Source organism: Antechinus flavipes, chromosome 3 (assembly GCF_016432865.1).
Source record: "Antechinus flavipes isolate AdamAnt ecotype Samford, QLD, Australia chromosome 3, AdamAnt_v2, whole genome shotgun sequence".
Taxonomy (NCBI): Eukaryota; Metazoa; Chordata; class Mammalia; order Dasyuromorphia; family Dasyuridae; genus Antechinus; species Antechinus flavipes.
In genome coordinates, this window is record NC_067400.1 from 238,535,703 (window position 1) to 238,549,284 (window position 13,582).

The window sequence follows — 13,582 nt, forward strand, 5'->3', positions numbered from 1 at the left end:
AAACACAATTGCTCTAAGTCTTCCTCATTAAAAAAATAAAAATATTTTCACATAATTAAAAACAGTAATTTTCACCCTTTGACATGCAAACAAATCCTTTTCCTTTAACCTTTTGGTCTAAGACCTATTTTCCATCCCTTTGATCACAAGAATTGCTCTTCTCTAGAACTTTGTCTATTTCTTCACTTATTTTTTAAAAGCAATGATTGAATTTAGACACTCATTTCTGAACTGGCACACAAAATAAAATTTACATTTCTATATGTATGGTAGAACAGAAAGAGGATTTATCATATGTAAAATGTTACAAACACTCATAAAAACCAGTAATAGATATGACAATATATTGAAGAATTACTAAGCATAAAATATTTATCTAATTGGTGACTAGGGGTTCACAGAACTCCAGAGTTGAGAAAGATATAGTACATGAGCTGTTTCTTCAAATATATGTGTGCCCCAAGAGTCCAGCAAAACCCAAATTATTTAGTAGGTAACTCTGGTGCTGCTGTACATTTTTTTATGAGTTGGAACCTGTAGACTTGTCTTATACTTCATCTCTGAGCTTCAGTAGGGTTACAGAGAATCTTAAATCATCACATTTTCTTGAATAGTAAAGAAGATAATTCAAAGTGACTTAGACATTAGAGAATAGGTCTATCAAAAGCAGGTTGAAGTTTAATAAAGACAAATGTAAGGAAATATGTCTAGCACCCAAAAATAAACTACAGAGATAGAGTCGGGAGTAGTACATAAGTGATTTGATCAAAGTCCCTAAAGTCAACATGATAGAATTGGTCTTCAAAGATCTCAAAACCTCAAGCTATTAATTTGAAAAAAGAATTTAAACATTGTTTTGCTTTGCTCTAAATTGTCCAGTGTCAGAGGTGCATTATACCTTATGCACCTGATACTTTTTGATTTGGGGATAGTCTATTCACCAAGTGCGTTGAAATCCCAGGCCTGTGTACTGCTGCATCATTAAATGAACATAACACCACATTTTTCATTTTATAAAGTTCTGAACAATCTCCATCTGGAAGGCATTAAACATATGCCTATTTGCAGATGTGTTAACCCCCATTTTAATTACTGTACAACACTCAATTGCTGAGCAAGATCTTCTCGTGAATCTATCCCAGAGTAGGCTTAGCCATTTCCTGAATGAAGAATTTACTTAATTGGGGGTTATATCTGCATAACTCTTTTCCCTCCTACTCTGAATCAAAATCAAAGATCTGTGTCTCTCTATTATGTGATACTAGAAATAAAAATGAAGTGCAAAGGAGAAAGATTTGTTTTTTTGAAGTAAAGTTTCCATTTTAGACTTTTTCAAAACAAATATTTTTAGAGCAATTACAAATAGGATCATAGATTTTAGTGATGGAATATATCTTAATGATTCCAACTTCCAACATTTTACAGGTGAGGAAATCAAGGCCCACAGACAGTAAATAGATGTTGAATGGAGTTTTTATCTGTAAATCCTTTTTCCTTCTATTTGAATCAAAGTTGCATCTATATCATGTGGTGTTTGAAGAATAAAAATAAAATAGTTGGAAGATTTGTTTTTCTTTTAATTTTTCATTCAAGGATCTCTACATACATCTCAAAAATGAACTTATTCACTGAACCCCACATTCCAATATAAAATGATATTTGAAAAGAGTCCTATACAAAACCATAGCTATAGCTTTTTTGCACTTTAAACACAATCTTTTTCAACAAATAAAATCTATTTTGTCTTCATCCCACTTTTCCCCACTGTTTCAAAAAAAAGAAAAACAGAATCCTTATAACAAATATGCATCGTCAAGCAAAACAATTTCTTGGATTGGCCATGTCCAAAAACATGTCTCAATTTGCATTCTGAATTTTTCTGCTTCTCTGTCAGAAGATAAATAGCATGTTTGTCATCAGTCCTGTGAAATCATAGATAGTAATTGTGTAGTCTAGAGTTCTTACATCTTTCAAAGTTTTTTTTTTTTAATTTTCACAAGGTTGCTATATAAATTATTTTCCTGCTTCTTCCTTCATTCTATTTCAATTTGAACAAATCTTCCCAGATTTCTTTGAAGCTGAAATATAAAATTACATCAATACCATAATTTATTCAGCCATTTTCCATTTAATAGATACTACCCTATTTCTCAGTTCTTTACCATCACAATAAGAGATGCTATAATATTTTTGATTATATAGGTCATTTTCCTCTTTCTTTGATGTTTCTGAGGGTATAAACTTAGCAGTTGCAGAAATTTGTTTTCTTTTGACTTTTAATTTTCAAAGTAAATGTTTTCAGGGCTTTGGTCATTGGATTATAGGATCATTGAGATGGAGTGGGTCTTTATCATCAGTTTCAACTCTGATTTTACAAATGAGAAAATTGAGGCCCAAATTTGTTGTTGAATTTCTCACAGATAGTAAGTGGCAGAACAGAGATTTAAACACATGTTCTGATCTAAAACATCCAAAACCAGTATTCTTTCCATTTTGCAATGCTTCCATCTCCTCTTCTAATCCTACCCCCATCCCATGTTATTTTTCTGTAGTAGAAACAATAAGAAAAATAGTGATTTATTCTTGCTATTAATTATATTTCAACTATTGTCTTCCCTCCAAGCATTGGAGGAGGATTTGCAATCCTACTAAATCCTGCCTAGTGCTATACTGGGCCCTTGGTAGACAATTAATAAATGCTGTTGACTAAGTGACTGACTTCCTAACTAGGGAAGACTCCCTAGAGAATGAAACTTTAGGAGCTGCTCATAAGAAAAGACAGGAAAGAGAATTGTAGAATAACTGAAGCTGATAAATGGGAGAATAGGAGGAGTCCAAAAAAAAAAAATAAACTTGGTCCAGGTAATTGTATTTTTATTGTGACAAAGGACATCATTCCAGTAATACTTGTACAGTAAGGGGAGGATCAAAATCTCTGCTGCTTAGTGCATCAGCCACTGAAAGCATTGCAGATATTAATCTCAGGCAGTATTCTTTAGTCCATCTTCCTGGAAGTAGAAAGTCACAGATGAAATAGTATGTCCTCCCCTTTCCTCAACTATTAGCATATACTCAGCATAGCATGCCTATAGGCCATATGCCACTCTTCTGACAACATACCTTCCAGACCCCCATAATACATTTCCTTCTTCCATTGTCACTGTCTCCCCTCATGGTCCTCTAGAATCTACTCTCATGAGTAGAATTGTTATACATACCATGATGTCTTAGGTACAATAAAAGAGTCTCCTTTTTACCAATTCTCAGAATTATAGGAATAATATAAATAATATAATAATAAGTAAAATTTCTGTAGCTTTTTAAGTTTTTTCTTTCTTTGTAAAAATAACAGCTTTTTATTTTTTCCAAATACATGCAAAGATATTTTTCAACATTCACCCTTGCAAAACCTTGTGTTCCAATTTTTTTTTCCTTCCCTCCCCTAGACAGTAAGTAATCCAAATAGAGGTTAAACATATGCAATTCTTCTAAACATTTCCACATTTGTGAAATTCCACGTTTCACACATTTATGCAAGAAAAAATTGGAAAGGGAAAAAAAAGGCAAGCAAGCAAACAGCAAAAAAGGTGAAAATTCTATGCTTTGATTCACATTCAGTGTCCATAGTTCTCTCTGAATGCGAGGCTCTTTCTATCACAAATCTTTTGGAATTGTTTTGAATCACCTCATTGTGGAAAAGAACCAAGTCCATCACAATTGATCATCACATAATCTTGTTGCTGTGTGCAATGTTCTCTTAGTTCTACTCACTTCACTTAGCATCAGTTCATGTAAGTTTCTCCAGGCCTCTCTGAAATCATCCTGCTGATTGTTTCTTATAGAACAATAAGATCCCATAACATTCATTTACCATAACTTACTCAGTCATTCCCCAACTGATGAACATCCCCTCAGTTTCCAGTTCCTTGCCACTATAAAAAGGACTGCCACAAACATTTTTGCACATGTGGGTCCTTTTCCCTTTTTTATGATCTTTTTGGGATACAGACTCAGTTGAAACATTGCTGGATCAAAGGATATGCAGTTTTATAGCCCTTTTCAGCAAGTTCTATAAAGTGCTTTACAAACATTATCCCATTTCAGCCCTACTAAAGATGGTAGGGAGGAGGATGCTATTACTATCTTCATTTTACAAATTTGTAAAGTGAGACAAATATTAAGTAACTTGTGCAGAGCCATATGGCTAGTATTTTGAGTTCTAATATGAATCCAGATATTCCTGACTCCCAGTCCAGTGCTCTTATCTCCTATCCCACCTAGCTATAAATGTGGTCAGAAAATTTTTCTTCTCTACCTCTTCTTCAGAGTTCACTATTTTTATTGAAGCTACCACTATCCTTACAATACACCAAGTTCATGACTTTAAATCACCTTGAACATTCCCTTTTTCCCCTAGCCAATCACTTGCCAAGTTGAGTCCTCCTTCATCATATCTTAAATCTGTCCCCACTTACACAATCACACTCTAGTGCTGGTTTACATGAATTCTCATCTGGACTATTGCCACAGCCTCCTAATTGGAATTTCTACTTGTAGTTCCTATTATCTTTAGTCTTCCCACTATAGTTGCTCAAAGAATATTCCTAGTGTACAAGGTTGGCTCTGTTAATCAAGGATCTTCAGCTATTCTCCATTACATCTAAGATAAAATATAAACTCCTCAACCTGGCATAGAAAAAAAAAACCTTTGCAAGAGGATTTCCAACTTACTTTTCCAGACTAATTTTATCTTAGCCTGCCTTGATGTACTTTACATTCCAGCCAAATGGAACCACTTGCTATTCTCTGAATATACAGTTCCATTTTTTTATTCCCATGCCCCAAAACTTCACATTTGGAATGAACCACTTCTCTCCCTCCTTCTTCATCCGCTCTGCACATTAAACTCTCTATCTCCTTTCAGGGGTCAACTTATATGTCACCTCCTATATGAGATATTTCCTACTTTTCTCTTCCCATTTGTCAATGTTAGGGTTATTTTTCCACCACAAATTATCTTTTATTCACTTGTACTTGTTGTATCCTCCTGATAGAATGTGAAGTCCCTTAGGAAGAGAGACTGTTTTTCATTTTTTTTAATCCATAGGCAGCTAGGTGGCTCAGTGAATAGAGCACTGGACCTGGAGTCAGAAAAACCTAAATTCAGATCCAACCTCAGATACTTATTACCTGTGTGATCCTGAGCAACACATTTAACCTTTCTTTATCTTAATTCATGGGAAAAGAAAATGAAAAAATTACTTCAATATTGTTGTCAAGAAAATCCATGGAAATTATGGTCTGAGATATAAAAACAAATGTCAGTACTTAAAATTGGATTTTGTAACAGTACAATTGATTGAATAATGCTTATTGAATTGCTTTACATTTTCTAATTAGATGGAAAGCATCATGAAAGATACTTCTTTGTATTTTCCAAAATGCCTTGCTAAGTGCTGTGTATGGTATAAGGGTCTTAGTACGTACACAGTGGGTGAATTCTAGAAAATTTTGGAGTTTCATGTGAAAAACAAAAACACTCTTGTGATAGGTAAATTCTGATTTTAAAAATGTTATGAACAGAAAGAATGAAGCATTGAGTTATCCTTTAAAGCAAGGTTTATTAGCCTGTGGTCTATGAGTTTGTTTTTGATGACTATATTTCAATATAATTGATTTCCTTGGTAATCCTTTGTATTTAGTTTTATTCATTTTAAAACACTAATGAAAAAGGGGTCCACTACATCACCAGATTGTTGAAGGTATCAAGGTTAAAACCATTGTTCTAAAAGTATGGGATTAGATAGCGTTAAAGCAACTTAAACTAAGACCAGAAGTATATATTTAAAAAATTTTTAAAGCAGTTTGTTAACTTTGTATTCTTTTCTTTAGGAAAAACTGTGTAGGAAATCTAATGGATGAAGATGAGAAGGACAGAGCAAAGAGGTAAGAATTGTTCTTATGTATATATCATGTAAATTTATATTCTTATTCCCAGAATTTTGCTTTTCTTTACTATTATTTTTTCTCTTAAGATTCTCTAGGATATTGGTTCATCATCTGATACTCTAACTCTTATTTTCTTCTTTGAAAAATATTTTATTTTTTCCCAGTTAAATTTAAAATGCCCTGAGAAGAGAGCTGCTATAAATATTTTTTGTATATATAGGTCCTTTTCATTTTGTAAAATATTTTGGGGATTCATGCCAAATAGTGGTATTGTTAAGTCAAAGGATATGCATGAATGTAAAGTCCTTTGGGTGTAGTTCATGAATTTTGATCATTTATCAATTGGGGCATGGTTCTTGTTTTTTATAAATTTTACTATATGTTTGAAAAATGAGGCCTTATAAGAGGAACTTGCTTCAAAAATCTTTTTGCAATTATTATTACTAACTATATTTCCCTCCATTTATTCTATTCTCTCTTTCCTTTCACTCTATGCCTCCTCAAAAGTGTTTTGCTAAAGACCACTCTCTCCCCCATCTATGCCCTCTTTTTTAATCACTCTCTCTGCTTCCAATATCCATTTCCCCTTCTACTTTCCTGCAGGGTAAGATAGATTTCTATACCCATAGTGAGTGTTATGTTATTTCCTCTTTGAGACAATTCTGATGAGAATAAAGTTCACTCATTAATTCCTTCCTCCCTATCTTTCCCTCCACTGTAAAACTTTTTCTTGCCTATTTTATAACAGATAATTTATACCATTCCACTTTTCTTTTTCTGTTTCTCCACAAGTGTATTCCTCTACCACCTACTAATTTTATTTCTTTAAATATTATCCCTTCATATTCAACTCACACCTGTGCCCTCTGTCTATATATACTCCATCTAATTGCTATAATGAGAAAGTTCTAATGAATTACAAGTATCATCCTCCCATGTAGGAATGTAAACAGATAAACCTTATTAAGTCCCTTATGATATCACTTTCTTGATTACCTCCTTATGCTCTCCTGAGTCCTAAATTTGAAAAATCTAATTTTCTATTCAGTTATAGTCTTTAAATCATTATACTTGAAAATTCTACATTTCATTGAATTTCTACCCTTTCCCCTGGAGGATTATACTCTTGGTATATATGCGTGTGTGTGTGTGTGTGTGTGTGTGTGTGTGTGTGTGTGTATGTATATATATATTCTTGGTTGTAATCTTAGCTCCATTGCTCTTCAGAATATCATATTTGAAGTCCTCTGAACTTTGATGTAGAAGCTGCTAAATCTTGTGTTATCCTGACTGTGGCTCTACTTTCTGGATGCTTGCAATATTTTCTCCTTGACTTGAGAATTCTGGAATTTGAATATTATATTCCTGTGAGTTTTCATTTTGGCATTTCTTTCAGGAGGTGATCCAGAAATTCTTTTGATTTCTATTTTATCTTTGGATGCAAGCTCTTTTTTTGATCATGACTTTCAGAGACCAATAATTTTGAAATCATCTCTCCTGGATCTTTTCTGGGTCAGCTGTTTTTTCAAAAAAATATTTCACATTTTTTTTATTCTTTAAATCTTGATTTCTCATAAAGTCATTAAGTTCCATTTGCTCAGTTCTAATTTTTAAGGAATCATTTTCCTCCATGAGCTTTTATATATCCTTTCCTATTTGGCCAACTTTGCTTTTTGAGACATTCTTTTCATTAGCTTTTTGTATTTGCTTTTGTACCACTTACAATTCTCTTCCTAATTTTTCCTCTCTTTCTCTTAATTTTCAAAATTCCTTTTGAGCTTTTTCATAGCCTGAGCTCAATTCTTATTTTTCTTGGAGGCTTTAGATGTAGGAGCTTTGATTTTGTTATCTTCTTTTGAGTGTGTGTTTTGATCTTCTTTGTCATCATAGTAACTGTCTATGGTCAGAATCTTTTTCTGCTGTTTGTTCATTTTCCTATTACTCAGCCTATTTCCTATTACTCAGGCCTATTAGCCTATTACTCAGCTTTTAACTTTTTATTAAAGTAGGACTCTATTTCTAGGATGGAGGATGCACTGTCCCAAACTTCAAGGGTTTTGTTCAGGTGTTTTCAGAGATCTTTCTAGGGACCTGACCACGAGCACTCTTTTCTGCCCTGGAATTGTTAGGAATATCCCCTGTCCCTCTGTAACTGTAGGTTCTAATCTAATCTAATCAGAGTCTTTCCTCAAAGCAAATAAAGAGAGCTTCTGTGAACTGAAGCCTTTGGAAGCTGCCACATAATCATTGTACATACTCAGTCCTGGTATGCTAGTTTCTCAAGGGTCTGTCACCCTACTGACAAATCATCCTAAACTAAATATTATCTTTGATTGATTTGATTTGAGGCCTTTAAAATGGTTATAATAAATAGGTTTTAATGATGTGGACACTTACTCCCAAATGACATTAAGCAAGCTTCTTAATCTATTTAGGACTCAGTGAAGGAGAGAGTGAATAGTGAGGAAGCAGAAATACCAAGTACAGACAACAGCTTTTGGAAGAAATTTAGCAATAAGTGAAAGAAAAGAGATAAGAAATTAGCTGAATAGTGTAGAAAGGTCAAAAAAAGGCAAATTTAAGATTTGGAGAAGCCTGAGCATGTTTGAGAAGGAGCCAGTGGAAAAGGAAATGATTGATGATGATGATGATGATGATGATGATGATGAATAGCTATTATTTCTATAGCACTTACTGTGGGCCAGGATTTTGCTAAGCACTTTACAATTATTATCTCATCTGATTCTTATGACAAGGAAGACTGGAATGGAATACAATCTCAGCATCAGCCTTAGTGAAGAATAGGAGTAGCTCTTCTGGGGTCAGAAAAAGGAAGAGTGAGGCTGAAAAGATCTGAAAAATGGAGAAGGCAAGGAGTAGAGAGTGGTAGGCAAAGCTTTGTAACAGCCACAATAGGGAATATGATTAGGAGTCAACTAAAAGAATTGGTGAGGATCATTGAGCGCTCTAGCTGAACCTTATGCAAGAGAGTAAAATATGCTTGGTTTTGTGATTTGTTTCCATTTATGCTCTGCAGCCTGAATTTTTTTTTTGAAAAACCATGTGAGGACAAATTAGAATGAACATTACCAAATAAAGAATAATGGAAGGTCAGGGGAGCAAAAAATTCCAGAGTACTGATTTGTGAAACATAAAAAGTGGCAGATTATGGGCTAAGCAAATGAAGATGAAGAGATAGGATGGGATGGATAGGGCTAGATCAAAGTCCTAGAGGTCATGTTGAAAGTTAAAACGTGATTGAGGGACTGAGGATTGAAGGTTATGATTGGAGAATGGAATATCAGTGTTTGGGATCCTAGAAATAGTGCTCCAGAAGAGAGTGAGGTCTCTGGTACAATCCTTCTGGTGTGTGGGTGAAGTGGAAAGGAGATCATTGCAGAGTATATTTTGTATTTATTGAGGCAGTAGGGTGGGAGGATCGGGAGATTACAAAAGAAATATGAGATATGATCACTCTCAAGGAGCTGCCAGTTTAGATAGGGAAATAATTAATGCATATATGAAGTACTTAGATTAGATATCCTTATGAGAAAGTTTAAGATTTAAAGATAAAATGAATGACATACAAGTCAATGCTTTCAGGAATTCTTTCTGACCAAAAAAATCAAACTTATCTGTGAAAACACATCAGATTGTAAAACAAATTGATCACTTATCTCCAACTGATGAAAAAAAAATTTATCTTCACTCACTAGCAGAGATGATTGGCATTAGTTAAAAATTAGTTGATATTCTTTTTTCATATCAATTGAGGAAATGTAATTCTACAAACCCCTCAGGTGATAATCTATAGCAAGCTTTGTAACTTCATAATTTGTGCTTCATTTCTCTAGAAAGCATCCTTGAGAGCCCCGGATGATTCCTGTACTCCCTAATTGAGTGGATGCCAGTTCTTACACATAATGTAGTTGTTAGCTTTCACTGTCTATAAAAAGACTCAGGTGGGAAGAAGGAATGGAAACAATTCAGACAAGAAATCCTTCAAGGCAACTGGCAGATGAACATACCCAACAAGAGTAGAAATAGGAATTTAGGAGAGAAAACTCTCAGTTATCAGCAGTCTTAGGCATTGACTTTGTTTCTGAATTTTGCCTTTTTTATAAGTGACACAAACTGTGATTGTTTGCAGAGGTACCATAGTAAACTAGTGATACATCATAGTATCATGGATTTATAATTGGAGGGTACCCAGGAGCCCAAATTTCTTATTTCTGGAAGCCAATTTCCTCATTTTATAGATAAAGAAATTGAGGCCCAAAGAGGCTTAGAGATTTTTTAAATGTTTCTCAGGTATTAAGCATTGGCAATGGGATTTGAATCAAAATCTTCAACCAACATTGCTCTTTTTCACACTATTTATTGCAACACAAAGGATTCTGAATGGATAGAGTGATTGACTTGGAGTCAGAAAGACCAGAGATAATTTGATTTTTAGATATTTACTAGCTCTGTGACCTTGGCAATTCATTTAAATTCAACTTCATTTCCTCATCTGTAAAATAAAAATAAAAAGCATCCACCCTCCCAACGTTGTTTTGATGATAAAATGAAATAATACATGCAAAATACTTTGCAAAATTAAAAATTTACCTAAACATTAGCTGTTTTTATTAGATGTTTAGAACATCTACCAAATGGTCTGCACTATGGACAATGTAGAAGAAATATGACTAGGAAATGAACCCTGCCTTCAAATGGCATCCCCAGAACCAAAACTTAAATCAATTAGAGAATTACAGAAGCACCAATATAATTAAGTATAAAAATATTAAGACCTAAATGAATTTGATAACTACATAAGCACCAATACAATTTAAGTGTAAAATTTTTTACCAAAAGCTCAGTGTGGGGAAGTGATATTAGTATTTACAACTTGGGCATGGCTAGCCCCAGAAAGTCATATGACTCCTATGTAGACAGATTTCTCTCACTTCATTGTTTCATTTCTTTTTCTGTGAGCTCAATAGCTTAGAAATGAAAAGTTATTACAGTCATTCATGAAAATCATAGTCCAATTTATCAGTTTGTGTTTTACTTTATAATACTGTATATTTTCTGGTTTGATGGTGATTTATCTTCCATGACTGAATATTGTTTTTCACATATGCTTTGAAATCATGAAAAGTCTCACAAAGGAAAAATATAACAAATGAAAATCTTTGTGCTGAGCTGAGTTTTGAGGTGGATATTTGTTGTTTACTGTGGTTTTGATGGGCTAAATTGAGTATATTAGCAGGCATCCAATGAACATGAGGTAATGTTAACAACGTTTTATTTATCTTCTACTATGATTTCCTGATGTGCAGTTTGGTACCTAAACCAAGTGAAATTCTATATACATCAGACAGAATGCTAATTTTTTCTTCAGCCCAATAAAGAGTTTAATAGAAAGAACTTGTCTGTTTAATGCATTGTTTTTTTTTTTCCCTTGACTAGTAAAAAAAATTAGTTTAATAGAGAAATAAATGATCAGTAGACTGGGAAAGTTGAAAATCATTAAGCCTTTCCCAACACCTCTTAATTCTAGTACCTTTTCCCTATTATTTGCTATTAATCCTGTTTTTGACTTGCTTTGTACATATTTGTGTTGTCTATCCCATTAGTTTATAAGCCCTTTCAGGACAGAAACTCTTATAAATGTTTATTGGTCAATTGTTTTGTTAATACCAGAGCAGAAAGGGCAACTTGGTAGCACATTTCTAAACAATTTTCGAGTAGAAGAATTCAGTCTGAGGTTATAGATTTATTATTGCTGTTATTTGTCCTTCATTCTTGAATGACATCAAGAGGGTGATGTCTTGCAAATAAATTGGATTTAAATGAAGCAGAGTTGAACAAAATCATCAGCCTCAGTCCCTTCTCTAGTCATCTGAGTCCAATGTGCAAGACATGTCAGGATAACAGGGGATGGCCCCAGATGCAGGGGGAAACCTTGGCCTTCTCAAGCTAAGATCTTTCTCAGGTCTCAATTTGTTCTAAGGTATCACCCATTCAAAGAATAAAAATTGGGTAAGAAATGAGGCAAAGAATGGCCTCCTTTATTTAGTCAAAAAAAATTCATCTGGAAGGGGAAGACCCTCAGAGTTTCTGACTAGAATGGAAACAATTGCTATTTACTCTGAACCATCAAAACCCAAAGAATGAGCAAGTGAGGCTTGGGCTGAGACCTAATATTGACCAATCCATTTTTGCATTGGCCCATGGTGCTAGAAGTGAAAGGAATCTCAAGGTTCATCTTGTTTAGTACCTTCATTTTATAGATGAGAAAAATAAAACCCAGTAAAAGGTAAAACTGCTTGAACCCTTGGAGAACTCTGGAAATAAAATACTGACTTTCTTCAAAAAAAACAAAACATGTCTGTTAGGACTTTGGTTTAAAAAAAAAGTTCTTAAGCAATGTTTTAAATTCCTCTTTTGTATAATTTCAGTAAAATCCTTATCAGTCCAAACTAGATTTAGGTTGGTCCCAAACATTCTCTGATAGCTGTGTAGTTAAGATTCAGATATTATTCTTAGATATTGGAAAGGAAGCATTGACTTAACTGATACTTAGTTCCCAAGCTATTATGCCAACTTTCAACTAATTTACAGTTATGGAATTGAAAGTTGAAAATGGTAGTATCAGCATCTAGTAAGAACAAGACAGCCCTATGATGTGACAAACCACCCCCAATTAAGTAGAAATCTACGAACAGTATTAAAAAAGAAAAACAAACTACTCAAATGATGTCTCTTTAGAAACCCAAGTGGAAGAAATGAGTATAAAAGAGAAAAGAGAATTTTAGAACAGGTACATCAGGGTTGCTGGTTCCTAGAACAGGTTATTGTGGGAGGTTATGAAATTTTCATCCTATGAGATCTCTTAAAATAGGATAAAAATCCATCTACCTGCTGTGATTCAGATGTATATAAATTGGTGGTTGAATTATATGACCTCTTAACTTCTCTGAAGTATATCTCTTAGGACTTAATGTTCCCTAAATTCTTCTTCCCACCCCCAGTCAAAGCAGGGCCTGGAGACTTGCCTTATGTCTGGCAGAAACAGCCTGATATTCTCAACCATGAATACCAGAGCTGTTGGCTTTAAGAATAGTTTTATTTTCCTTTATTAGAGATTATGTAATAGCTCTGTTCTGGATGCATCCTAGACAATGGCTTTTTCTCATTCAACAAAGCTCATGGAACCCCTGGGCATAGCATGACCATGGAGCTCAGTTGTATTTGGGCAGGAAGGTCTGAACTTCATTATTCATCATATCCCCTTGTGCAAGGAATTGTGAGACTTGAACCTGACTACAGATGTGTCTTCCCCCAAAATCTTGCATAAATTGAATTTTTGTTTATTAAAATTGTTTAATGTTTCCAAAGAGCTCCTTCTCTAAAGGTTCAATGCAGTAAATTCTGTTTTGTAGTTCAAGGAAAGCACCCTGTAATTTATCGATTTTGAAAATTCAGATTGTCAAATGTAGTGTTTTCTTAGGGTAGAGAACATCTATAATCCATTGATTCTGTAATAACAACTTTTGTACCTTGTGAGACTTTTTTGAGGTTGCCTGTAGGGGGTGCCAAGTAAAAGGAGACTACAAACTACAAGTTTGACTAGGAATACCAC

The 13,582-nt window shown here is 34.0% G+C and overlaps 1 protein-coding gene across 4 annotated transcripts in view; it reads left to right on the forward strand.

Annotated features, from left to right (window-relative positions):
* The window catches only part of NPAS2 (neuronal PAS domain protein 2), a 236,947-nt gene that overhangs the window by 124,274 nt on the left and 99,091 nt on the right, over positions 1–13,582 (forward strand). For all 4 annotated transcript variants that reach the window (XM_051984739.1, XM_051984736.1, XM_051984737.1 and 1 more), the window contains one exon: positions 5,893–5,946. In XM_051984739.1, the coding sequence (XP_051840699.1) occupies positions 5,915–5,946 (32 nt within the window). In that variant the 5' untranslated portion in view covers positions 5,893–5,914. The remainder of the gene's footprint in view (positions 1–5,892; positions 5,947–13,582) is intronic.